The sequence below is a fragment of the Macaca mulatta genome, chromosome 9 (genome assembly GCF_049350105.2).
Source record: "Macaca mulatta isolate MMU2019108-1 chromosome 9, T2T-MMU8v2.0, whole genome shotgun sequence".
Classification (NCBI taxonomy): Eukaryota; Metazoa; Chordata; class Mammalia; order Primates; family Cercopithecidae; genus Macaca; species Macaca mulatta.
In genome coordinates, this window is record NC_133414.1 from 71,812,033 (window position 1) to 71,837,703 (window position 25,671).

At 51.0% G+C, this 25,671-nt stretch overlaps 1 protein-coding gene across 2 annotated transcripts in view; it reads left to right on the forward strand.

Moving 5' to 3' along the window:
* The window catches only part of DLG5 (discs large MAGUK scaffold protein 5), a 134,321-nt gene that overhangs the window by 92,794 nt on the left and 15,856 nt on the right, over positions 1-25,671 (forward strand). For both annotated transcript variants that reach the window (XM_028826435.2, XM_015147183.3), the window contains exons 10-26: positions 1,673-1,805; positions 2,198-2,325; positions 3,041-3,216; positions 3,597-3,700; positions 8,106-8,198; positions 10,498-11,517; positions 12,586-12,709; positions 13,130-13,274; positions 14,647-14,759; positions 15,423-15,512; positions 15,797-15,947; positions 20,092-20,254; positions 20,430-20,563; positions 21,267-21,407; positions 22,635-22,818; positions 24,420-24,568; positions 25,429-25,599. In XM_028826435.2, coding sequence (XP_028682268.1) covers positions 1,673-1,805; positions 2,198-2,325; positions 3,041-3,216; positions 3,597-3,700; positions 8,106-8,198; positions 10,498-11,517; positions 12,586-12,709; positions 13,130-13,274; positions 14,647-14,759; positions 15,423-15,512; positions 15,797-15,947; positions 20,092-20,254; positions 20,430-20,563; positions 21,267-21,407; positions 22,635-22,818; positions 24,420-24,568; positions 25,429-25,599 — 3,219 coding nt within the window. The remainder of the gene's footprint in view (positions 1-1,672; positions 1,806-2,197; positions 2,326-3,040; positions 3,217-3,596; positions 3,701-8,105; positions 8,199-10,497; positions 11,518-12,585; positions 12,710-13,129; positions 13,275-14,646; positions 14,760-15,422; positions 15,513-15,796; positions 15,948-20,091; positions 20,255-20,429; positions 20,564-21,266; positions 21,408-22,634; positions 22,819-24,419; positions 24,569-25,428; positions 25,600-25,671) is intronic.

Here is a 25,671-nt window from a genome sequence, read left to right on the forward strand (position 1 = left end):
AAGAAACACAAGTAGGTCAGGAGCCCAGTGGGCAGCTTTCATGAGCTGGCAAGGCAGCCTGGACCCAGATTTCATGGAGGGTGTCACAGGCCAGTCACCTGAGGATATAATGAGGCTTCTGAGTCTCTCTTTCACATCCTTGTTACTGGGTCTTTCTCAGAACTAGTATTTTTAATTTTGATGAAGTCAAACCTATCTTTTTTTTTTTTTTAAGATGCAGTTTCACTCTATTGCCCAGGCTGGAGGGCAGTGGTATAGTCTTTGCTCACTGCAACCTCTGCTTCCTGGGTTCAAGTGATTCTTGTGCCTCAGTCTCCCAAGTAGCTGGGATTACAGGTGCATGTCACCACACCTGCCTAACTTCTGTGTTTTTAGTAGAGACGGGATTTCACCATGTTGGCCAGGCTGGTCTTGAACTCCTGGCCTCAAGTGATCCACCCACCTCGGCCTCCTGAAGTGTTGGGATTACAGGCATGAGCCACCACGCCTGGCCATCAGTGAACATTTTTTAAGGGATTTCACCATGTTGGCCAGGCTGGTCTTGAACTCCTGGCCTCAAGTGATCCACCCACCTCGGCCTCCTGAAGTGTTGGGATTACAGGCATGAGCCACCACGCCTGGCCATCAGTGAACATTTTTTAAAAGTGTAACAATGGCATTAAAGGAAATGTTAAGAACTACGTCTTCATCCTAATATAACTATTTAAGTGGCATTTCTGTTGCTGCTTCTGTCAGTTTGCATTTCAATTTGTGATATATTGGTGTTAACTTTTATCCGAGGTTAAGGGATTTAGGTTGAGATTCATTCCTTTGGCCATGGATGTGTAGTCGCTCCAGCATCATTAATTGGAGGCTGTCCTTCCTCTGTTAATGTATGCACCTTTGGTAGCTTGGGGCATTCCTGGGTTCCTTATTCTGTTCTACAGACCTGTGTGTCTGTCTCCCTGACAGCAGCACCGTCTTGATTGCTGTAGCTGTATACTACATCTTAAATTGGATAGAGAGTTTCCTCCCACTTAGTCATTTTCAAAATTGTTTTAGCGATTCTGATGCCTTTATGTATACATTTTAGAATAGCCGTCTGTATCTACAAAAAATCTTGTTGGCATTTTGATTTTATTTTTTAAATTAAATTTTATTCTTTTGAGATGGAGTCTCACTCTGTCGCCAGGTTGGAGTGCCATGGTGTGACCTCTACTCCCTGCAACCTCTACCTCCCTGATTCAAGTAATTCTCCTGCCTCCCGAGTAGCTGAGATTACAGGCACATGCCACCACGCCCAGCTAATTTTTGCATTTTTAGTGGAGACGAGGTTTCACCATGTCAGTCAGGCTGGTCTCGAACTCCTGACTTCAGGTGATCTGCCCATCTCGGCCTCCCAAAGTGCTGGGATTACAGGTATGGACCACTGTGCCCAGCTGGCATTTTGATTTTAATTGTGTTAAACCTCTAGATAAATTTGGGGAGAATTTGTCTTTTTTAAAAAAACCACTGTGAAAACTCACAGATACCCCAGAAGCCTTGACCTGACTCTCCGAGTTATTGGGAAACAGCGGGGAAAGGAACCTGTTTTAGCTCTCACGAACTGCCTGCCTCATGAGGTTCAGAGCTGTTACGCGGTGGGATGTTTCACCTCCCAAGGGGCTTTCACCATGGCTCTCTCTCTTCACAGGGAACAGATGGAATCCCAGTTGGAAAAGGAGGCCCGGTTCCGGCAGCTGATGGCCCACAGCTCCCACGACTCGGCCATTGACACGGATTCCATGGAGTGGGAAACGGAAGTTGTAGAGTTTGAGAGGGAGACGGTAAGCTGCCTCTGATGGTTCTTCTCTCCTTCTCTGATGGATGAGGGAGGAGAAGGTGACCCTCTTGCAGTATCTCCCAGTTTCAACAAGTTTGGAGGTTCTCCTTTTCCTCCCAGGAGTGTGACGGCATCCTTTCCCGGCAGCTGTCCAGGCTGGGTTGCAGCCGGGGAAGGGCAGGGTCCTGGGGGGACGCTGACAGGGATGTCTGTCTGCAGTGGCCAGAAGGGGCAGGTTGCAGGTACTCATAGGTTTCCATCCTGGGGATGGAGTGTCTCATCAGATGAGGTGAAGGGACAGTCCCCCACATTGGAGTGAGCAGCTCAGGGGCTTAAGAGCCAAATGTTTCTGTCACTGCTTTGTGAAATGCGTTGCTGTTGCTGCTGTTTTTGCAGGAGGATATTGACTTGAAGGCACTGGGGTTTGATATGGCAGAAGGTGTGAATGAGCCTTGTTTCCCGGGGGACTGTGGCATATTTGTCACTAAAGTGGATAAAGGAAGCATTGCTGATGGGCGCTTAAGGTAAGAGTTGAGGCCCAGGCCCTGGAGGTAAGGTGGGGCCCTTCTCCCCAGTGCGGAGGACCCGAAGAGAGCCAGGTAGCACTTAGGTGAACATTTCCCAGCCTGAGATCTGTCCAAGGCCTGCAGTCTCAGCAGCTAATACTGCTCCAAAAAGAAACAGTGCTTCTCAGTTGCCTCTGAATCTGATTATTCTTTAGTTACCAAGTGCTGTCTTTTGCTCCTTTGGGTGGGAAAGTGCTCAGGGGGTATGTGTGAGAGCCCAGGACGTACATGGCATGCTCATTCAGGGAAATAGTCATGATGATAAAATAGCTAACACTATTACAGTGCTGGCTGACTGCTGAGTACTGGTTTAAATACTTTATAGAAATTAATTGATTAGTCTTTACAACCCTACAAGGTAGGCGTGATTATTGCCCCCATTTTACATATGAGGACATTGAGGCCTGGAGGGGCTGGATCATACAACTAGTAAGTTGTATGATAGGGTACAACTTAGGGTACAACAAGTGGTAGGGCCAGGATTTAAACCCAGGCTGTCTAACCTCAGCATCTGCAAATTTTACCAATGTGCACTCCTGCAAGAGGAAATTTTCTGAACGTGTATGTGAGGCACCCACTCCTTGGCAGTCAGCCCCCTGAATGGTAGTGGTGGGCGGCTAACCGCTGGTCCCACAGCCTGTGTGGGTGCTGAACTGGCTGTGCCCCTTCTCAGGGTCAATGACTGGCTGCTGAGAATCAACGATGTGGACCTCATCAACAAGGACAAGAAGCAGGCCATCAAGGCGCTCCTCAACGGGGAGGGGGCCATCAACATGGTCGTGCGGCGGAGGAAGTCCCTGGGTGGGAAGGTGGTTACGCCGCTGCACATCAACCTCAGTGGACAGAAAGGTAGTGGGCCTGTGGACATGGCAGAGTGCCTCAGGTGGCTGGGGCCCTTTTTTGTGGACAGGTGCCAGGGGTGCCCCTTAGAGTACCTCATTCACAGGGATGAGGGGCCGATGACATTTAAATGTAGCCCATGTGCTTTCCTGGCAGGAGGTCGTCTGGGCCCTGAGTCTTGCTTTCTGAGTGTTTGATTTACCTGGGCAGATGTAAGGGCAGATGTAACTGAGCCCCCAATTGGTGGGACTGGGGCAGGGTGCAGGGGTAGAGAGGGTGCAGCCTGCTGACATCCTCTTTTGTGGGAAGATGGTAACAAAGATGAGGTAGGGTGACCGGGGCTGGGCAGCGAGGCCAGGGGCTACCCAGTGACCTCCTGTGGCTTGCAGACAGCGGCATCAGTCTGGAGAATGGAGTGTATGCTGCTGCCGTGCTGCCCGGAAGCCCTGCCGCCAAAGAAGGGTCCCTTGCTGTGGGAGACAGGATTGTTGCGGTAAGTCTCAAGGCTGGAGCCAGGGTCATCTGCTGTGCATAGACAGATTACATTTGGGAGGTTTGAGCAAGAAGTAATGAGCAAAGATTTTATATTTTCCTTGTTCTGGGCATTGTACTATGTGAACATTTAAACATAGGTTTCTTGATGGTATATTTCTATTTACTGTAGAAAATTAGGAAATAAAAGGTCTAGGAGGGAAATAAGAATCAATTGCGTTGCTACCATGTGTAGATGACCTTTCTCCATCTCTCTCTGTCGCTCAGGCTGGAGTACAGTGATGCAATCCCAGCTCACTGCAACCTCCAAAGGCCTAAGAGGGAAATAAGAACCACTTGCTTTCGTACCACCTGTAGATAACCTTTATTAACTTTTTTTCTTTTCTTTTCTTTTTTTTTTTTTTTGATATGGAGTTTTGCTCTGTCGCCCAGGTTGGAGTGCAGTGGCGCAATCCTGGCTCACTGCAACCTCCGACTCTTGTGTTCAGGTGATTCTTCTGCCTCAGCCTCCTGAGTAGCTGGGATTACAGGCGTGTGTCACCACGCCTGGCTAATTTTTGTACTTTTATAGAGATGGGGTTTCACCATGATGGCCAGGCTGGTCTCGAATTCCTTACCTCAGGTGATCTGCCCGCCTTGGCTTCCCAAAGTGCTGGGATTACGGGTATGGGCCACAGCGCCCAGCTTTATTAATATTTTAAATGTAGTTCTCTACATTTAACATTCTCATGAATGTTTATCAAGGACAGTTTAAAAAATTGACATCATTGTGTTGTGACTTTTAAACACGACCCTTTTTTAAAAAAACTAAATGTAATACCTATTTTTAAATTTTTTTGTTACCAAAGTAAGTCCTATTTGTTGTAAAATAGCCAAGCAATACAAAAATATGTAAAATGAAAAGTGGCAGTCCCTTCCCCCTTTAATCCTGCTCCTAGAGATTGTCCCTGCCCCCATTTGGAAGATAAGTACCCAGCCCACATAAGTGCCCCCACAAATCTATATATACCTAGATAGATTTCTTGGTTTTGTTTTGCTATTTATGTACAATAATGGGATCTGCAATTTGCATCCTACCTTGGATATCTTTCCAAGTCTAGCCTGGCTAATGTTACCCACCTTATGGTATTCTGTTGTTTGATTATATGTAGTATAAATTATCCCCTCCCCCGATGGACATAGAAGTTGTTTGCAGGGTCTGCAATTGCAAACAGTCCTGCATTTAACTTTACCTGTGTGCATAGACCCTCTGGAGACACCTGATGGTATCTCTGAGACTGAGCTACAAATGCCATGAGATTGCTGAGTCATAGGACATGCAAATTTAATACTTCTAACTAACCTTTTAAAATTGAAAATGCCAGCAGGGCGCAGTGGCTCACTCCTGTAATCCCAGCACTTTGGAAGGCTGAGGTGGGTGGATCACCTGAGGTCGGGAGTTCGGGACCAGCCTGGGCAACATGGTGAAACCCTGTCTTTACTAAAAATACAAAAATTAGCCGGGCTTGGTGGTGGGTGCCTGTCATCCCAGCTACTCGGGAGGCTGAGGCAGGAGAATCACTTGAACCTGGGAGGCAGAGGTTGCAGTGAGCTGAGATCACACCACTGCCCTCTAGCCTGGGTGACAGAGCAAGACTCCTGTCTCTAATAAATAAAAACTAAAAACTGAAAATGCCATACACTTTTTCATGGCATACATACAAAATTCCAATAGTACAAAAGGCAAATAGTGACAACAACTCTTCCTCTGGCTAGACCTCTTGTGTACTACTTCCCACCCCAATGGCAATCACTGTTAACAATTTATTATATTATGTCCCAGAAACTTTCAAAACATGTACATCTCACACATTTTTGGGGGGTTGGGGTAACCTCTATGGGATTATAATATACTCAATTGCTCATCTTGCTTTTTGTTTTATTTTTATTATTTTTATTATTTTTTAAGATGGAGTGTCACTCTGTTGCCCAGGCTGGAGTCCAATGGTGTGATCTTGGCTGACTGTAGCCTCCACCTCTCAGGTTCAAGTGATTATCCTGCTTCAGCCTCCCAAGTAGCTGGGATTACAGGCACATGCCACCACACCCAGCTAATTTTTGTATTTTTAGTAGAGATGGGGTTTCGCCATGTTGGCCAGGCTGGTCTCAAACTCCTGACCTCAAGTGATCCACCTGCCTTGGCCTTTCCAAGTGCTGGGATTACAGATGTGAGCCACCACACCCAGCCAGATTTTAGCAGCATGTCTTGGAGGTCCCTCCGTATTCATATCTTTTTATTTTTATTTTTGTTTGAGATAGTCTCACTCTATTGCCCAGACTGGAGTGCAGTGGCATGATCTTGGCTCCCTGCAACCTCTGCCTCCCAGGTCCAAGTGATTCTCCTGCCTCAGCCACCTGAGCAACTGGGATTACAGACCTGTGCCACCAAGCCCTGCTAGTTCTTTTGTATTTTTGGTAGAGATGGGGGTTTCACCATGTTGCCCAGGCTGGTCTTGAACTCCTGACCTCAAATGATCTGCCCTTAGCCTCCCAAAGTGCTGGGATTTCAGGTGTGAACCACCATGCCCAGCCTATATTCACGTCTTTAGATCTACCTTGGTTATTTCCATAACTGCGTGTCATTCCTTAGTGACAGCAGCCTAAGCTGTTGATCAGTCCCTCCCGAGGGATAGTCTGGGCATCTCTGCCTTTACTTACATCTGTGTCGTGCTGCATGGCCACTTCATAGGGACCCAGGAGTGTGCCCTGGGGTACATTCCTGGGGTGAGGGTTTGCTGGGTCAGAGGGCATGAATGTTTAACATCCAGTGAGATCTATCCCCTTTGCTCCAAAAAGGTCATGGCTTTTTCAGTCCTCCCTGCAATGTGTAGGGGAACTCATTGCCTCACATCTTTGCCAATGTTTTTTCAAATTTTTGGGGGAGCCAGAGTATCAAAGCTATATGGCCATTATGAAAAATTTTTAAATGTGGATATGTTATAAGGAAAAAAACCACAAATTAATTTACTACTTCAAGATAATCACTCTGCAGATATTTTAAAAAGAAAACTTGACTTTGGCCAGGCGTGGTGGTTCACGCCTGTAATCCTAGCACTTTGGGAGACTGAGGTGGGTGGATTGCCTGAGTTCAGGAGTTCAAGACCAACCTGGGCAACACAGTGAAACCCTGTCTCTACTAAAATACAAAAAAATTAGCCGGGCATGGAGGCATGCGTTTGCAATCCCAGTTACTTGGGAGGCTGAGATAGGAGAATTACTTGAACCTGGGAGGCGGAGGTTGCAGTGAGCCGAGATCATGCCTCTGCACTTCAGCCTGAGGGACAGAGCGAGACTCCATCTCAAAAAAAAAAAAAAAAAAGAAAACTTGACTTTGAAATGATTATAGATTCATAGGAAGCTGCAGAGATAGTACAGGGGAGTCCTATGTACTCTTCTCCCTGCTTCCCCTCATGGTTGCACATTGCATGAGTATAATATCAAAGCTAGCATATTGACATTGGTACTGTGTGGTTGTTTGTGGTTTAACACATGTTGTTCTGTGTAACCACCACCATAATGAAGATGCGTAGCTGTTCCATCAGCACTGAGGTCTCCCTCCCTCTGCCCATTTGTAGTAACACCCCCTGCTCCCTCCCATCCCTGCCCTTGGCAGCTGATTTGTTCTCCATCTCTGTGATGTTGTCCTTTTGAGAATGTTACAGACATGGAATCATATAGTATGTGATCTTTGGAGCTGGGCTGTTTTCATTCCGCACCATGCCACCAAGATCCACCCAAGAGGCTGCGTGTGCCGGCCGCTCGTTCCTTATCATTGCTGAGCAGTGCATTGTATCACAGTTTAGTCATTCACCTGTTGCACCTACACTTCTTAAGAAGGTCTGCACATAGCTGTGAGGGATGTGGGCAGAGATTCCGGGAGCAGGGTTGAGAGGTTCTTTGTGAACACTCACAGGGCCCCACTTCATGTGGTACTTTCTCTACAAGGCCTTTCCTATCCATGGTCTTGTTTTTAGTCCCCCTGCTTTCCCGAGCCACGTGCATGCATTTATCTTCCATTTCCTCTGTGGAGGCAAGAGGCTGGGAAGTTCTGAGCTGAGGTCCCGTGCCACGTGGCAGGGCACAGCCAGGCCAAGATGTTCCCTCCAGGTCCTCGGTGTTCTGATCCCAGAAGGACACGTTCCTCCCCCAGCCTGCTGTGAAGGCTTTTGTGTTCCTCTACCTCAGAAACCCCTTAGCTGGACTCCTTGAGCCTCATCAGGAGGACCTCTATCCTTTGCCAACTCCTGACGTTGGCACCTTGCATTTGGTGACTGTCTAGCACAGGAGGTTAGGTGGGCAGAGACCCCAACCTGGTAGGCCTGAGGCCGCTCTGCCTGTGGCCTGACGTGCCGTCTGTCCTGCTCTAGATCAATGGCATTGCACTGGACAACAAGTCTCTGAATGAATGTGAATCTCTGCTGCGGAGCTGCCAGGACTCCCTGACCCTGTCCCTCCTGAAGGTAAGGGCTGGACATGGCTCCGCTCTCATAGTCAGGAGTATGGGCAAAGCCCTGACTCCACACAGCCACGCTACTCCTCAGGGTCACAGGATCCTTGAGAACAGGGTGGGGATTTACCGAGTGCAGTGGGGGCAGGAACCCTGACTGGACGCTGGCCTGCAATCAAAAAACCGCAATCAAGGCCATGTTGGGCACAGTTGGGTACATTTGAATCTGGACCTGATAATTAGATGGCCTTAAGGAATTGTTGCCAATTTTCCTAGGTATGATGATGGTACTGGGGTTGTTATACAGGAGAATGGCCTTATTTGGGGGAGGTACAAACTAAAGTTGTTAGAAGTGATGTGTCATGGCCAGGCATGGTGGCTCATGTCTGTAATCCCAACACTTTGGGAGGCCAAGGCAGTCGAATCACTTGAGCCCAGCAACACAGCAAGACCTTGCCTCTACAGAAAATACAAAAAGCCCAGGAGGTCGAGGTGGCAGTGAGCCGTGATCATGCCACTGCACTCCAGCCTGGGTGACAAAGTGAGACCCTGTCTCAAAAATGAAGGGGCTGGGCGCGATGGCTCATGCCTGTAATCCCAGCACTTTGGGAGGCAGGTGGATCACCTGAGGTCGGGAGTTCAAGACCAGCCTGACCAACATGGAGAAACCCCATCTCTACTAAAAATACAAAAATAGCCGGACGTGGTGGCGCATTCCTGTAATCTCAGCTACTCAGGAGCCTGAGGCAAGAGAATCGCTTGAACCCAGGAGGTAGAGGTTGCAGTGAGCTGAGATCATGCATTTGTACTCCAGCCTGGGTAACAAGAGCGAAACTCCGTCTCAAAAAATAAAAAAAGAGAAAAAGGAAGGGAAGTGACATGTCATGATCTTCGTAACTTGCTTTCCAATGTTCTGTAGTATCATTATAGATACAGACAAAAAGACAATTTAGTGAAATATTGTTGAATCTACATGGTACATTTATGGACATTTATTATACTTTTCTACATATTTGAAAAGTTTAATAATAGAAAGTTAGAAAAAATAGGCCCAATTTAGAAAACATCTCTTAATGAAATGGCTGGGCCTATTTTTTCTAACTTTCTATTAAGAGATATTTTCTAAATTAACTCTTTTCAAATTAATTGACTTTTTTTTGGAAACAGTTTTATGTTTATGGAAAAGTTGGGCTGATACAGAATTCTTAGTACTCTCTCAACCACCCCACCACCACCATCCCCACTCCTGTCCCTAAGTTTCCCCAGTTTTGGCATTTTGCATTAGTGTAGTTAGTACATGCGTTACAATTAGCGAGCCAATGTGGATGCATTAGTATTAACTATAATGCATAGTTTACATTAAGGTTCAGTCTTGGTGGTGTATTTTCTGTGAGTTTTGATGCAGGTAATGACATGTACCACCATTATAATATCATACACAGTAGTTTCACTGCTCTGAACATTCCCTATGCTCCCCATATTTATCCAAGCCCCTGGCAACAACTGATCCTTTTACTGCCTCCAGGCTTGTGTGTTTTCCAGAATGCCATAGAGTTGGAATCACAGAGTATATAGAGTGGCTTCTTCACTTGCTAATATACACTTAAGGTTCCTCCACGTCATTTCAGTTCTTTTTAGTGCTAATTAATATTCCGTTGTCTGGGTGTACCATAAGAGATATATTTTTAACAATGAATTTTTACTTTTATGTTTAATATTTTAAAAAATACTCAAGACATTATGCAGGTGATTTCCTTTTTTTTTTTTTTTGAGACAGAGCCTTGCTCTGTCACCCAGGCTAGAGTGCAGTGGTGTGATCTCACTTCACTGCAATCTCCATCTCCCGGGTTCAAGTGATTCTCCTGCCTCAGCCTCCCAAGTAGCTGGGACTACTGGTGCATGCCACCGTGCCTGGCTTATTTTTATAACTTCAGTAGAGACGGGGTTTCACCATATTGGTCAGGCTGGTCTTGAACTCCTGACCTCATGACCTGCCTGCCTCGGTCTCCCAAAGTGCTGGGATTACAGGCATGAACCACCGTGCCCGGCCCAGATGATTTCAGAAAGTGTTCAAAGTTAATAAAACTTTGACTCTTCTTTGAGTTCAGAGTGACCAGGGCCATGAGAAAACTTCTCCATTAGGAAGAAGCACATGTGTTTGTGTGTATGTGCGTCTCTGTCTGCCTGTCTCTTTTTTAAGGGGCAGGTGGCTCATTCCTGACCATTGCTTTACCTGTGGGGACGGTTTTCAGTGGCAGCTCCAAGTCCTGCCATCTCACTTTCTCTCTCACTCCTCTGCAATCCCTGCCTAGGTGTTCCCTCAGAGCTCCTCGTGGAGTGGCCAGAACATTTTTGAAAATATCAAAGACTCCGATAAGATGCTGAGTTTTCGAGCCCATGGCCCGGAAGTCCAGGCTCATAACAAACGGAATTTGATACAGCACAATAACTCCACGCAGACAGACATCTTCTACACGGACAGGCTGGAAGACAGGAAGGAGCCAGGCCCCCCAGGAGGCAGCAGCTCCTTTCTGCACAAGCCATTCCCTGGGGGACCCTTGCAGGTCTGCCCCCAGGCCTGTCCCAGTGCCTCTGAGCGTAGCCTGAGCTCCTTCCGCTCAGATGCCTCTGGGGACCGTGGCTTTGGGCTGGTGGATGTGCGTAGCCGGCGGCCACTGCTGCCCTTTGAGACAGAGGTGGGCCCCTGTGGGGTTGGGGAGGCCCCCCTGGACAAGGTGGACTCTGAAGGCTCCAACAGCGGCGGGACCTGGCCCAAGGCTGTGCTCAGCTCCACGGCAGCGCCTGAGAAGCTCTCCGTTTATAAGAAGCCAAAGCAAAGAAAGTCCATCTTTGACCCTAACACTTTCAAACGCCCCCAGACACCCCCCAAAATAGATTACCTGCTGCCAGGTCCTGGGCCTGCTCTCTCTCCCCAGCCCTCCAAGAGGGCAGGGCCTCTGACACCCCCAAAACCTCCCAGAAGGAGCGACTCCATTAAGTTCCAGCACAGGCTGGAGACTAGCTCCGAGTCAGAGGCCACTCTGGTGGGCAGCTCCCCATCCACTAGTCCCCCAAGTGCCCTGCCCCCCGATGTGGACCCCGGGGAGCCCATGCACGCATCACCCCCTCGCAAGGCCAGGGTCCGCATCGCTTCCAGCTACTACCCAGAAGGAGATGGGGACTCCTCCTACCTGCCGGCCAAGAAATCCTGTGATGAGGACCTCACCTCCCAGAAGGTGGACGAGCTGGGGCAGAAGCGTCGCCGGCCAAAATCTGCTCCCAGTTTTCGGCCTAAGCTTGCTCCAGTAGTGATTCCTGCTCAGTTCCTGGAGGTAGTGCTGAGCCCCAGGGTGCAGGGAGGGGGAGGCCTGGGGGGACAGTTGGCCAAAGGAGGGCTGCTGAGTGGCCCTGCACCAGTGTTCCAGGCTCCTGTTTAGCCTGGTACCTTTGCCTTTGCTGTTGGACTCAAGTGGGAAGTGGCCCAGCTAGGAGGTAGGTAAGTGGAGTGGAAATGTGTGGTAGTGGGAGTGTGACACAAGAGGGGAACATCTTCTTGGGCATAGCATTTGGTTTGCTTTTTTAATAAGAAGCTTTTGAACTTAAACAATAAAACCTAGGGCATGGACTTGCCTTGAAGGGCTAGGGAGATGAGGTGGCACATGTGAGGCTGAGTGGGCAGCAGGACGGCCTGATTGTGTGTGCTGTCATAGTTTCCAGAAGAGTGAGATTGCTGGGGACTGTGGAAAGCATCTCAGGCACCAGTCCACGCTGCTCACTGGGGACAGAGAGCTTCCCACAGGCCTGCACATCAGACAGAGTTGTATGTGCCTGATACACGTGTGCATTCTCACCTTTTACATGATCTCTATGTGAAAGATTCATTCTCTGTGGTTTTCTTCTGAAGTAAAGCTGCTCCCTTGCAGATGTGTAAGGCAACATGAATGGGCAACACTTCTCTCCAGCTGTCCCCTCCTGTGCCCCAGTGGGAGGAGCTGGTTCCTGGGACAGAAACTGGCTTGCAGAGCTGCCCAAGCGCTCTACTGTTTTTGTGTTTGTTTTTTCTTTTTTTCTCCAAAACGGAGTCTCGCTCTGTTACCCAGGCCTGAGTGCAGTGGTGCAGTCCTGGCTCACTGCAACTTCTGCCCCCCGAGTTCAAGCGATTCTCCTGCCTCAGCCTCCCAAGTAGCTGGGATTACAGGCACCCACTACCATGCCCAGGTAATTTTTGTATTTTTAGTAAAGATGGGGTTTCGCCATGTTGGCCAGGATGGTCTCAAACTCCTGACCTCAGGTGATCCGCCTGCCTCGGCCTCCCAAAGTGCTGGGATTACAGGTGTGAGCCACAGTGCCCAGCCATACTCCACTCTTTCTAGCAGACACTCTTGCCCTTGAATCTGCAGGAACAGAAGTGTGTCCCAGCCAGTGGAGAACTCTCCCCGGAGCTCCAGGAGTGGGCACCTTACTCACCTGGGCATTCCAGCCGGCATAGCAACCCCCCGCTATACCCTAGCAGGCCGTCTGTGGGTGAGTCAGCCAGCCAGGGGCTGGGGCTGAGGGTCGGTGTAAACGCGGGATGCCTAGTCTCCAGGGAGAGGGGAGGCAGCATTTCAGAGAGCTGCCATGACTTTTCAGCCCTGAGGTCCAGGGAACTGGGAAATGCTGCCCTGTCTGGGATGGTTTGTCTTGTAGACATGACATGTCTAAGCTTGTCAAAATGCTTTCTCCCCTGGGAAAGAGGAAGCATGAAAGAGACTTCCCCACTTTTTACAGATGGAGACAGGCCAGGAGCCACAGACACATTGTGAATTGATGGTTAAAACTCATCTCCCAAGTCCTTTTCCCAAAAGACTGGGGCTGCGTCCTGGGATACAGGGAAAAGGCTTGTTTAAGTCTAGGGCTGGCTGGGTCCTTTGGGGCGACTCTTCTCACCAAGCGCATTTCTAGGCACTGTTCCCCGGAGTTTGACCCCCAGCACCACCGTGAGCTCCATCCTGCGGAACCCCATCTACACTGTGCGTAGCCACAGGGTTGGCCCCTGCAGCTCTCCACCTGCGGCCCGAGATGCTGGCCCCCAGGGTTTGCATCCCAGGTATGTGAAGGCACCCTACGCTTCTCTGTACCCCAGCTGCCCAAGCCCGCCTGGACATGGAACCACTGGTGCATAAAGAGGCTCACTGGTGGAGAAGCTTCCTTGCCTGACTGGGAGGGGCTGGCTAGAGCAGCACAGGAAAGGGAGCCTTAGGGCTGCTTTCTGAATTAATCAGCACAAGGTTTCAAAAGGTACTGAAGGACACGATAGTGATAGCAACTGATATTTGAGTGCTTATGTCCCAGCCACTGTGCCCAGACCTTTATGAATATCATTTCACCGAATCAACAGCAACCTCATGGGCTAAGTCCTGTTACTGTCTCTGTCTTCAAGATGAGGAAACGGATACTTCATAAGAGGGTGGGCTGGCTCCAGGCCACTGTTACTCATTCATTTGACAGATTTTTTTTGAGCACCTACTGCATGCCTTGGTCTATCCTAATTATAAGAGAATACAATGCTGAACTAAACAGATTAGCTTCCAGCTCATGTGGTGTGGTTTTACAAATGTGGGAGGCAGACAGAAAAAAAATGAACGAAGTGATATCAGATGGTGACGAGAGGCTATGAAGGTGGTCAAACAGGGTGACAGGCTGGGCTGTGACTTGGAAGAGGGTGGCAAGTTAGAGTGGGTGGTCAGAAAGGGCCCTGTGGCAGAGGGGATGCTGCTGTGACCAGAAGGAGGAAAGAGGCCAGCCGCACAAGACCTGGACTGGAGCCTCCAGGGAGAAGGGCCATCAGTGCCAAGGCCAGGGTACCCGCGCACAGTGGTGGGAGCTTGGCAAAGGGACAGCGAGTCAGGAAGAGGTTTGAGGTCACAGGGACCTGCAGCCGTGATAAAAAGTTTGGATTTTATTCTAAGGACAGTGGAGACCACTGGAGAGTTTAAGCAGGGAAGAGATGTCATCTCATTGCATAGCCAGAAAAAGATGCTGTTGAGGCCTGGCCTCAGGGCAGCCTGACGTGGGCCATCCCTGCTCTGCCGTCCAGTTTCCTAGGCACACTGTCCTGAGTGAGGCACATAGGTCCCCTCCCCAAAGTCCTCTGTGCCCATCTTGTCCCTCCTTACCCACTTCCTGGGAGAATAGGTTCCCCCTCCCCGGGCCCACCCAGGTTCCAGAGCCTCTGTTTTTTATCACTTCCTCCTAGTGAGCCTAATCCTGACCCCATGGCTGAAGTGGGTATGACACTGGCCACCCCATGTGTGTGGCCTTTTCTACTGCTTGAAGGCTCTCCTTGGCCGATCATCAGTGGCTCCTGGGCCTCCCTTCTGCCTGCTTGGGAAGCCTTGGCTGGTCTGTGTGTTTCTTCCCAGTGGCCACATCTGTTTCTGTTTCTCTTCCGGAACTCCTCACCTCTTGTTTTTACGCAGTGTCCAGCACCAGGGACGCCTGAGCCTGGACCTGAGCCACAGGGCCTGCAGCGACTACTCTGAGATGAGAGCCACCCACGGGTCCAACTCACTGCCCTCCAGCGCCCGCCTCGGTAACTGCACCATTTGGACTTTGTGCTGCCGCGGGTGCCAAGCTTTTCTTCTCTGCCTGCATCCTAATGTCCAGATCTGTGGGTGGGCTCCCCACACGAGCTCCTGTCACCTTCTGGGACTGAGCTCATTTCCCTACTGAGAAGGGCTGCTTCCTTCACGGGCCAGCGATGCCCATGCTGCTGTCAGAGCCATTGTTTTCGCCTTCTGCTTTCTGTGGGGCCCTTATGGTCATTCAGGTGATCGCTCAGCTAGGAGCCTTGCTCCCTGTCCCTGAGGTTGTTGGCCTCATTCTGGACTGTTTTATATGGCTCTTCATACATTTTTGTATGGAAAGTGAACCCCAGAGGAGAGTCAGACAGAGGTAGCCCTTGGCGATCTTGCGGGAGCAGATGGAGCCGCCGCTGTGTCACTTAGGCTGCTGTTCCGTGGCTGGAAGTGAGACTTGTGTGCCTCTGTTCTGGAGCAGTCTGTGCCTGCACAGTTTATTGAGATAAATGTTAAACGTCTGCTTTTCCTGACTGTTCCACATCAAGGCTCCCTTGGGAGTAAACAGCAGGGCCCAGCTTTGCGTTTATCATCCTGACTGGTAGCCTGGTGGAGAGGGAGGACAGGGTGGTGTTTAACCACAAGGCCTGAAGTTTTGTTCCCATATGGAACAATAGGTTCTTCGAGTAACTTGCAATTCAAGGCGGAACGCATTAAAATCCCATCAACACCAAGATATCCGCGGTCTGTCGTGGGCTCTGACAGAGGTAAGGACTTCTGGACACTCCCATCTGTCCTGCTTTTCCTGCAGTCTGATTCCTCATGGTGGAGTCTCTGGGCTTAGCTGAGAACTTCATAGTCATCTCAGTCAGTCAGTAAAAATTCACTGAACCCAGCAGTAGGCCTGGTGATGTGGGAGGTAGGGGGCAACGCAGAGCCCAGCATCGAACTCCAGACTATGCAATGCAGTGGGGATAGGCTGCCTCTTGATCTTGGCTGGTGGGGAAGTGAGATGGGGGTTCACAACGGCATTACCTGCTCCTCTCTGCAGGTTCAGTGTCACATTCTGAATGCAGCACTCCTCCGCAGTCACCCCTGAACATCGACACCCTGTCCTCTTGTAGCCAGTCCCAGACCTCAGCCTCCACATTGCCCAGAATCGCTGTCAACCCCGCCTCCCTCGGGGAGCGGAGAAAGGACAGGTGAGTGTGGTGTCATCGGTGGTGTGGGTAAACCAGTGGACAGTGTGCACCCTGGCGGTGGGCCCGGGCTCTGCAGGGAAGGGGCTTAGTAGAAGCAGCAGGAGTAGCTTGGGTGTCCCAGCATTTGCCGGTATCACCAGTAAGTGCCATAGGGCACTGGATGCAGGGAGGTGGGGCACGTGTGGATGGCAAGGCAGGGAGCCCAGTGGGCTCACAGTAGATGATGCTGGAAACGACCTGACGGTGATTGTGCCATCATGGCACCGTTTACACCGTCCTGGGCCCTTGTTCAAGCACTTTACATGTGGCTAAGTCACGAGATTCTTCCAGGGACCTTGTCAGTGTCGTTATTATTGTTATCCCTGTTTCACAGTTGAGGAAACTGGATCCAGACGTTGGAGTGACAGACCTGTGGCCACGTGGTTAGCGGCTGGCACCGGGACTCATTCTTACCCTTTGCTTTTCCCTCTCACTCGAAGCTTTCTGTTATGAAATAAAATATACACAGGAAGAAAGTGTATAAAGCATAAATGTACAGCCTAGCTTTTTACTGGTTCATTTTAGAATGCAGGTCCATCTTAGGTTTCAGGTTGACTGTAGGCTTGCTGTCTGTCCAGAGGCACCTCCTCTGTGGAGTCCGTCCCCCCTGCGCACTATGCACACACATCCCTCTGTGTTGTTCCCCTAGACGAAACTTACTAGATTGTGTTTATATTTAATAGCTTCTGTCCAGATTGTAGATCTTAAAGAGCTCTGATTAAAATTAAACTTTATTTAATCACCAAAAGAAACACAGCTACTCTCGTTCATTTGAATCCAGAAAGCTGAGGCCTCTGTAGCTAGGAGCCTCAGCATGGGTGGGCCCTATATTAAGAAAATCTTTTTTTTTTTTTTTGTTGAGACAGTTTTGCTCTTGTCCCCCAGGCTGGAGTGCAGTGGTGCAATCTTGGCTCACTGCAATCTCCGCCTCCCCAGTTCAAGTGATTCTCTTGCCTCAGCCTCCCGAGTGGCTGGGATTACAGGCGCCCACCACCACGCCTGGCTAATTCGCGTATTTTTGGTGGAGACGGGGTTTCACCATGTTGGTCAAGCTGGTCTTGAACTCCTGACCTCAGGTGATCCGTGGGCCTTGGCCTCCCAAAATGTTGGGATTACAGACGTGAGCCACCGCACCCAGCCAGAGAAAATCTTATATTTGACTTGAAAATCTGAACTTAAAAGGCAACAAACCAGAGAACCTGAGGGGTAACAGAAAGACACCAAAACTCAGCGGCCTGGCCCCAATAGGGGAATTGGGTGTAACTCATAGGAAGTGCTGACGGAGCTCTTACCATGTGGCACGTGCAGGAGCATGCTGGCCTGTTTTACTCAGCCCCGGCCCTGGCCACGGAGAGGACGGGACTTTCCCCAAGTGAAGTGGGTTCTTCAGTTGTGGAAAGGGCCTTGCCACCCACCGTCAGGCATTCCCTTAGCTCCTTGCAGGGCATGGAGAGCCAGGACCTGCTCCAGAAGGGAGAAAAATGTGAGTGACTCCTGCCCTCATGGTAGTTAGGATCCGATTGGAGATGAAATTTGACATGTGTGACCTGACTGAGCAACAGCTTTCTTTTTAAAAATAGCCCTGTTTCCCAGATTCTGAAGTATAGTATTTTATATTTGTTATGGAAAATGGGGGACATAGAAAAGTAGGAAGAAGGCTGAGTGCGGTGGTTCATGCCTATAATCCCAGCACTTTGGGAGGCTGAGGCAGGTGGATCACCTGAGGTCAGGAATTCGAGACCAGCCTGGCCAACATGGTGAAACCCCATCTCTACTAAAAATACAAAAATTAGCCAGGCATGGTGGCGGGCGCCTGTAGTCCCTGCTACTCGGGAGGCTGAGGCAGGAGAATTGCTTGAACCCGGGAGGCGGAGGTTGTAGTGAGCTGAGATCGCAGCACTGCACACCAGCCTGGGTGACAGAGTAAGACTCCGTCTCAAAAAATAAAAAGCAGACAAGTAGAGAGAAGAAAAAAGTCACAGATAATCTCTTCAACAAGAGATTCAATTGCCTTTACCCTTTGGAAATATATATGTATATATATTACATGCTTTATTATTTATGTACATAATTACATCTCCCTTAATGTTATGTTTTTAGCTATTTGTGATAGTTTAAGTATACTTTATAAACCTCTTTTGAGAAGCAGCTATTGTTTAGAGAAAACTTTGCATATTATAAACAATTCAAATAATTCAGAAGACTAAAAAGTAAAGATTATCTCTGGCTAGGTGAGATAGCTTATGCCTGTAATCCCAACACTTTGGGTGGTTGAGATGGGCGGATCACCTGAGGTCAGGAGTTTGAAACCAGCCTGGCCAACATGGTGAAACCCCGTCTCTACTAAAAACAAAAATTAGCTGGGCATGATGGTGCACACCTGTAATCCCAGCTACTTGGGAGGCTGAGGCAGGAGAATTGTTGGAATCTGGGAGGTGGAGGTTGCAGTGAGCTGAGATCATGCCACTGCACTCCAGCCTGGGTGACAGAGCGAGAATCCGTCTCCAAAAAAAAAAGAAAAAAAGATTATCTCAGATCCCCTCACCTGGAGACACCATTGCTAACACTTGGTAATGTCCTGCGTAAGAAGCCTCCTTGTGCATAAATCCACGCATACTTGTGTATGCAGATGCAGATAAATATAAGTAAAATGATGCCGATCGGGCCTCCCCACCCCGTGGTGCGTCCCTTACATCTTTGCATGTCGCTGGAACCTGAGAACCTGCTTCAGATCGTCATTCTGTCGTGTGGCTATTGCTGTGACTTAGTCGCTTGCTCCTTTATTGTGATAACACCTGTTGTATGGAGGTGGACCTCTTTCTGCTCTGGGTCTCTGTTTCATCATCTAAGGCTGGAGCAGGAGGGTGATCTGGGTGTGGCTGTGTGCTGAGGGCTCTGCAGCGGTCCACAGCACGGGGCTCTAATCCGTGTTGCATCGAAAGGGACTGTGGGTGTAGGCTGGGGTGGATCTGTCTGAGCTGGAGGGTCAAGGGAGGACTTCTAGAGTGGGCAAGTTTGGGAAGTGGGAACACTTTGGAGGGTGGGATAAAGCAGGGACAACTCAAGAATAATTTTAATCTCCTCTTCCCAAGAGGGCTGGGCCACAGGGCCGCAGGCTGAGAGTGCCAATCGGGAAGCTGCTCTGCCTCCAGGTGGCTGGGGTGGGGTGGTTTAGGTGCCTCCCTGCTGGAATCTATCCCGACCATGTGCTGTAGAGGGGACCTGGACTGGCCCCCTCAGCCTTTGGCTATATGGTTTTATCCTGTGAGGAAAAGCTCAGGTGTCCACACCCTGGAGGAATGAGGCCCTGGGCGGCGTGAAGTCCCGACGGGAGGCTCCGCATCACTCGACTGTCTTTTCCGTTATGTTCCAGGTGTCTCTGATTGTCTTTCTCCTCTGAGCGTCCCTTCTTTCTAACCTTTGTCACCTTCCAGATGTCTCTGCCACCACAGATCTCTTCTGAGGCTGCCCGTGGCCACCAGGCCCAGGCCTTCCACCATGCGGCTGGCTTGCCCAGAGGCTCCCCACCGAGTCCCTGCCCCAGTGCCCTTGGGTACACTGGACAGCCCCAGGGCAGCAAGTGCATGACTGCAACCTTGCTCCTAGCTGCCTCCTCCCTTTACAAAGGCTTGGGTCTGCAGCGGCTTAATTTCCATGACCAGTTTGCATCACTCTGTGTAGCCCGTAAACATAAAAATGGATTATTTTCTGTTGCCCCCTCAGGATGGAATGTCATCCCAAGAGCCATCTCTTTTCCTCGGAGGGCATCTCGAGCCCCCCGGAGTTTGTAATTGCATATTGTGGGGCAGCTTCTCTCCCATAATGAAAATCTGCGTGTATCAGGGTTGATAGTTCACACAGATCGTTCTCTGTGTCTTTGGCCTGGGTGGTTGCGTGTCTGGGTGTGCTGGCTCGTGTTGCGTGAGGCTGTGGGAATGTGGTCCTTTGTCACACAGGGGTAGGCCCACCGTGTCCCCATGTAGCTGTGTCACAATGGGAGCATCCAGGCTTGGGGCCCTTTCTGCACTGCCTGATTGGAGAACTCAGGCTCTCCCCAACCCTTTTGTTTGACCCTGAGTCCCCGAAACTTTTGACTTTTCCTTAGGCCTTATGTTGAGGAGCCACGCCACGTGAAGGTGCAGAAGGGCTCAGAGCCACTGGGCATCTCCATCGTGAGTGGAGAGAAGGGTGGCATCTATGTCTCCAAGGTGACCGTGGGGAGCATCGCTCACCAGGCTGGCCTGGAGTACGGGGATCAGTTACTGGAGGTGAGAGGGAGCTGCCCTCCTGCATGGCGCCCATGGAAACCTGCCCTTCTTCCCCCCTCCTCCTCCTAGGGAACCGCAGTGCTCCCAAGTCCCTAGGGCCTCCTCCCTGTCCACAGCCCCGACTCCATCACTGAGCCCCGACTCCATCACTGAGCCCCTCCTGATGTTTCCCCAGTTCAATGGCATAAACCTGCGGAGCGCCACGGAGCAGCAGGCGCGGCTCATCATCGGGCAGCAGTGTGATACCATCACCATCCTGGCCCAGTACAACCCCCACGTGCACCAGCTCAGCAGCCACTCTCGGTCCAGGTGAGCGCGGGCCTCCCCGGGCCATCTGGGCTGGGGGTGGAGAGGTGGATGTGGCAGCACTCCACTCATTGCAGGGGGACTCAGGGTGACAGCTGCAAGTTCTGAGGATCCTACTGCTGCTAAAGAGAGAATTGACTAGCCCTGGATTTTGGAAAAGGGGCATATAGAGAGAGGCTGTCTTCTCCTGAAATGGGGTGTGAAAACAGATGGCTGTGGTCCCCCTGAACAGCAGCGGCCTCTGGTAGCCAGGAGCTGTGGCCCAGGGGGTGGATTCTCACTCAAAGTGTTTGGCTCCCTGTCCAGGAGCAGATGCTGTACACCTGTCTGTATCTGCCCCTGAGTTGTGGGTGGAAGGGCAGAAAAGAAGGGGAGGCACGCCCGGCAGTGCTGCGTCACAAGCTCAGCAGGAGAGATGGGATGCACAGGCAGAGGAAAAGGGACAGGACGCGCACAGCTCCCCAAGGCCAGATGCCTTTGGAGGGGGCCCCTGAGCTGAGGACAGGTGGAGGGGAGAGGACAGGTGCATGCTTTGGGGTGGATGTCATGGGTCCAGGCTTCTAATGTGTCTGTTCTGCTCAGGGCACAGGGTGCAGGGCTGTGTGACCCGGTCCCCATTTATAGCTCAGACCTAGTTGCCACAGGAGCGGGGGTGGCTCTGGGTATCTTTATACTGCTCCTTATCCCTCCTGTCCTCCGTCTCCAGCTCACACCTGGACCCTGCCGGTACCCACTCCACTCTCCAGGGCAGCGGCACCACCACCCCGGAGCATCCCTCTGTCGTTGACCCACTGATGGAGCAGGACGAGGGGCCTAGCACCCCCCCAGCCAAGCAGAGCAGCTCCAGGTCAGCAGATGTGTGCTGTGAGCCTTCCCTGTGTCCACTTCGGCTGGGTGGGGCTGAGCACATTCTCCAAGTGGCGTGGGCACTGGGCAGCTGGCCTCATATGCTGCAGGCCACACACCAGGTCTTCAGGAATTGGGCTGGGAGCACAGCATTCCTTTTTTCCCTCCCTGCTCTCTTTTCCTTTCTCTTTTTCTCCTGTTTTCTAATTGACTTGTTCTTTCCCCTGCATCTTCTCTTTCTCTTCTCCTTTTCTCATTCACTCGCTTTCTGAGTCTGTCTTTGGACACGTTCCCACAGTCGTCACCCCGCCAGGCCCTGGGCTCTGGCCACCCACAGCAGTGCTTCCCTCAACGAGGTGGCAGACCAGTGCTGGGCACAGTGTGCAGCACAGTCAAAACTGCTGGCCGCCACGCAGGAAGATCACTGGAGTGTGGCAGGGGAGGTGGCAGCTGGATTAAAATGTTCAGGACAGGCAAGAGCCAGGGGTGGGCAAGTCCAGGCCAAGGGAGCAGCAGAGTTCAGGAGGAGGAAGAGCTGTGTCTCCAGCACTGAGAGGCCTTCACTAAGCCCTGGGCAGCATCTCACAGAATGAGGCCAGCTCTGCATTCTCTATACCAGAGTTTGTCACTGGGAACTTACCTGCTGCAAGGTTTTCCTCCCAGGCTGGCATCTCCCCTGAAGCCCTCTTTATCTGTTTCCATCGCTGTCCCATCTCTCTCCCTCCATGTGTTCAGCAGCTTGCTTTCAGCTTCCCTCCCTTGATTGTAAGTGCCTTGATGGCAAGGGGTTCCTCTTCACGAGTTAGCAGTTCCTTGGTCTATAGAAGTTGCTTGGTAGACATTTGCTGAATGCATTGCTGTGCTCTGGACAGTGAGGCCAACTTTACCTTTCCTTAGGAAGAACTAAGGAAAATGGGTGTGATCCCCATGGGAGAGAGGCCATCCTGATCTCTAAGGCATGAGATTGATAGCCGGGCCTGGGAGCCTGGGTTTTGACTCCCCATTCAACTGACTTTGGACCTGGGGTCTTGCCTTCATCTCCAGTGCACCTCAGCATCCTGCCCTGAACGCCGAGCCAGTAGAACTGGCGGCCACCTCTCAGCTCCCTGTGGTTCTGAGAACCCAAGAAGCAGGCAGAAAGCGATTAAGACCCTGGCCACTGCTTTGTCTTTTTGTGCCTCCTCCCTCCTTGTGCACAGTTGAGGAACTTTGTTTTGTTTCCTGAAAGGATTGCGGGAGATACCAACAAGAAGACCCTGGAGCCACGCGTTGTCTTCATCAAAAAGTCCCAGCTGGAGCTTGGGGTGCACTTGTGTGGTGGGAACCTGCATGGGGTGTTTGTGGCTGAGGTGGAGGATGACAGTCCTGCCAAGGGTCCTGACGGCCTCGTGCCAGGGGACCTCATCCTGGAGGTGAGTTCTGAGCTGCTGAGTAGGCCAGGCCTCCATCTACCTGCCCCAGGTGGCTTGCTGCCATCTCAGGTGGCACCAAAGACAGAGGAGTACAGCCTCTCATCTGGTGAGCCAGTCAGGGCTGACTTCTGTTGTTGTTGAGGCAGAGTCTTGCTCTGTTGCTCAGACTGGATTGCACTGGCACAATCTCGGCTCACTGCAACCTTCACTTCCCAGGTTCAAGCGGTTCTTCTGCCTCAGCCTTCCGAGTAGCTGGGACTACAGGCGTGTGCCACAATACCAAGCTAATTTTTATATTTTTAGTAGAGACCAGATTTCACCATGTTGCCCAGGCTGGTCTCAAACTCCTGACCTCAAGTGATCTGCCCGCCTTGGCCTTCCAAAGTGCTATGATGACAGGCATGAGCTACCGTGCCCAGCCTCAGGGTTGATTTTTTTTTTTGAGACGGAGTTTTGCTCTTGTTGCCCACACTGGAGTACAGTGGCACAATCTTGGTTCACTGCAACTTCTGCCTCCCAGGTTCAAGCGATTCTCCTGCCTCAGCCACCTGAGTAGCTGAGATTACAGGTGCGCGCCAACACGCCCAGCTAATTTTGTTTTGTATTTTTAGTAGAGACGGGGTTTTATCACATTGGACAGGCTGGTCTCAAACTCCTGACCTCAGGTGATCCACCTGCCTTGGCCTCCCAAAATACAGGGATTACAGGCGTGAGCCACTGTGCCTGGCCAGGGTTGATTTTTAATCCCTGTAAACCCAGAATTCTGCCAAGCCCCTTTGAGCAGGTCCCTGTGAAGCCAGGTAGGCCATCGAGGGAACCTGAGGGCAGAGCCTTGGCTCAGGCCCTGGGCACCAGGAGGTGCTTGCCCTCAGGTGGTGTAGCTGCAGGACTGTTCTGATGAGAGAGGATGGTTTTTCTCTGTGGTCTCCTGCCTCATGGGGGAGATGGTTTGTGAGAATATAAAGGCACAAGTTGGGCTGGGCTTGGTGGCTCACACCTGTAATCCCAGAACTTTAGGAGGCCAAGGTGGGAGAATTGCTTGAGCCCAGGAGTTCAAGACCAGCCTGGGCAACATAGTGAGACCCTATCTTTACAAAAAACAAAACAAAATTCAGCCAGGCATGGTGGAGTGTGCCTGTAGTCCCAGCTACTCTGGAGGCTGAGGTGGGAGGATCACTTGAGCTTAGGAGGTCTGGGCTACAGTGAGCTGTGATTGCACTACTGCACTCAGTCTGTGTGACAGAGGGGAGACCCTGTTTCAAAAAATAAATAAATAAAAGCACAGGTAGCATCAGCAAGAGGAAGGGCCCTATTCTGAAAAGCCCAGACTTGCTGGTCACCAGAACAGGGTTTTTCCTGGATAAGCTGTCAAGGGCAGAGCAGCCACTTGGCAGAGGACCTGATGTCCAGGGAGCATGCACGGGAGCTGGAGGCTGGGGAGACCGTGAAGACTCAGCCCTTTCTGCAGAGGGGAGGCAGGCAGAGTCTCAGTTAAGGAGGGATGTGGAATTTCTGCCATATGGTCAGCACTGGCCCCTCTCGAATGCCCATGCTGTCCCCTGGCTTCTGCCTTCTGACACATCCACCCCCATCCCTGGCAGTATGGCAGCCTGGACATGCGGAATAAGACAGTGGAGGAGGTCTACGTGGAAATGCTGAAGCCCAGGGATGGCGTCCGCCTGAAGGTGCAGTACCGCCCCGAGGAGTTCACGAAGGCCAAGGGCCTGCCTGGCGACAGCTTCTACATCAGGTACCAGTGGCTGGGGAATCAGTGGGAGATTTGGGGACAGAGGACAGGCTTTCATTGGAGATTCTCTTCCTGGTAAATGGCTGTCTGTTTCTTGCCCCACAAGGCTGGGGCCATGATCATCATTCCTTGACACTCAAATCTGCACACTTATTTATGGTGAGATGATTGTGACTTAGAACAACCTTTAGGGCTTAAAGAAACAGGTGGGCTCCTTTAGGGCTTAAGGCCTGGAGAATTTGGAGGCAGTCAAGCCCCATTTTCCTGTGTGCTGTGCTCCTTTTTTTCTGGTGTCCCCCAAGCCAGGTTTGCAGATCCCTCTGCAGTGTGTGTGGACTTCCAGGCATCTTCAGTGCCCTTACTACTATATGAAATGCTGTGGGCATTTAGGGATGGCAGCAGGCTTTCTAGGAGGAGCTCAGAGCTTTCTTCTCATTTCCTAAGATCCGAGATCACAGAAAGCATGAGAACACTGATGCGGTACAACTCCCTGTCTCTAGGGTAGGAGATGACATGTTTCCATCCTAGGGAGATTCCAGTCTGTGGGAACCAGGGGCCTGGGCTTCGAGGAGGGAGGCAACTGGGAAAGGCCACCTGGAAAGGGAAGTTATGGCCTCAGATCTTGGCGAGTTCTTTCTGATGGGGATGTGCCCTCAGTGTTAGGGGAGCAAAGGCAGTCTTTGTCCCTTTATGTAAAACACAGGGCTCCCCACTTTGAGAATCACCACCTCGGCGGTTCCTGATCAAGTTTGGAGATAGCTCAAAGCAGAATATCAGCCTTAGGGGCCTGGCCACAGAAGGCACCTTGTTTGTCCTCGGTGGCCAGAGCCGCCTGATCATGTTCCCTCTGTGCTGTGGTCCAGGGCCCTGTACGACCGGCTGGCAGATGTGGAGCATGAGCTGAGCTTTAAGAAGGATGACATTCTCTACGTGGATGACACCTTGCCCCAGGGCACGTTTGGGTCCTGGATGGCTTGGCAGCTGGACGAGAATGCCCAGAAGATCCAGCGTGGGCAGATTCCCAGCAAATATGTGTAAGTGTTCTCTGGGTCTGGGGCCGGGTGGGGCAGGGGTCGCTGAGGGCCACCAGCCGTGGAGCTGTCCCA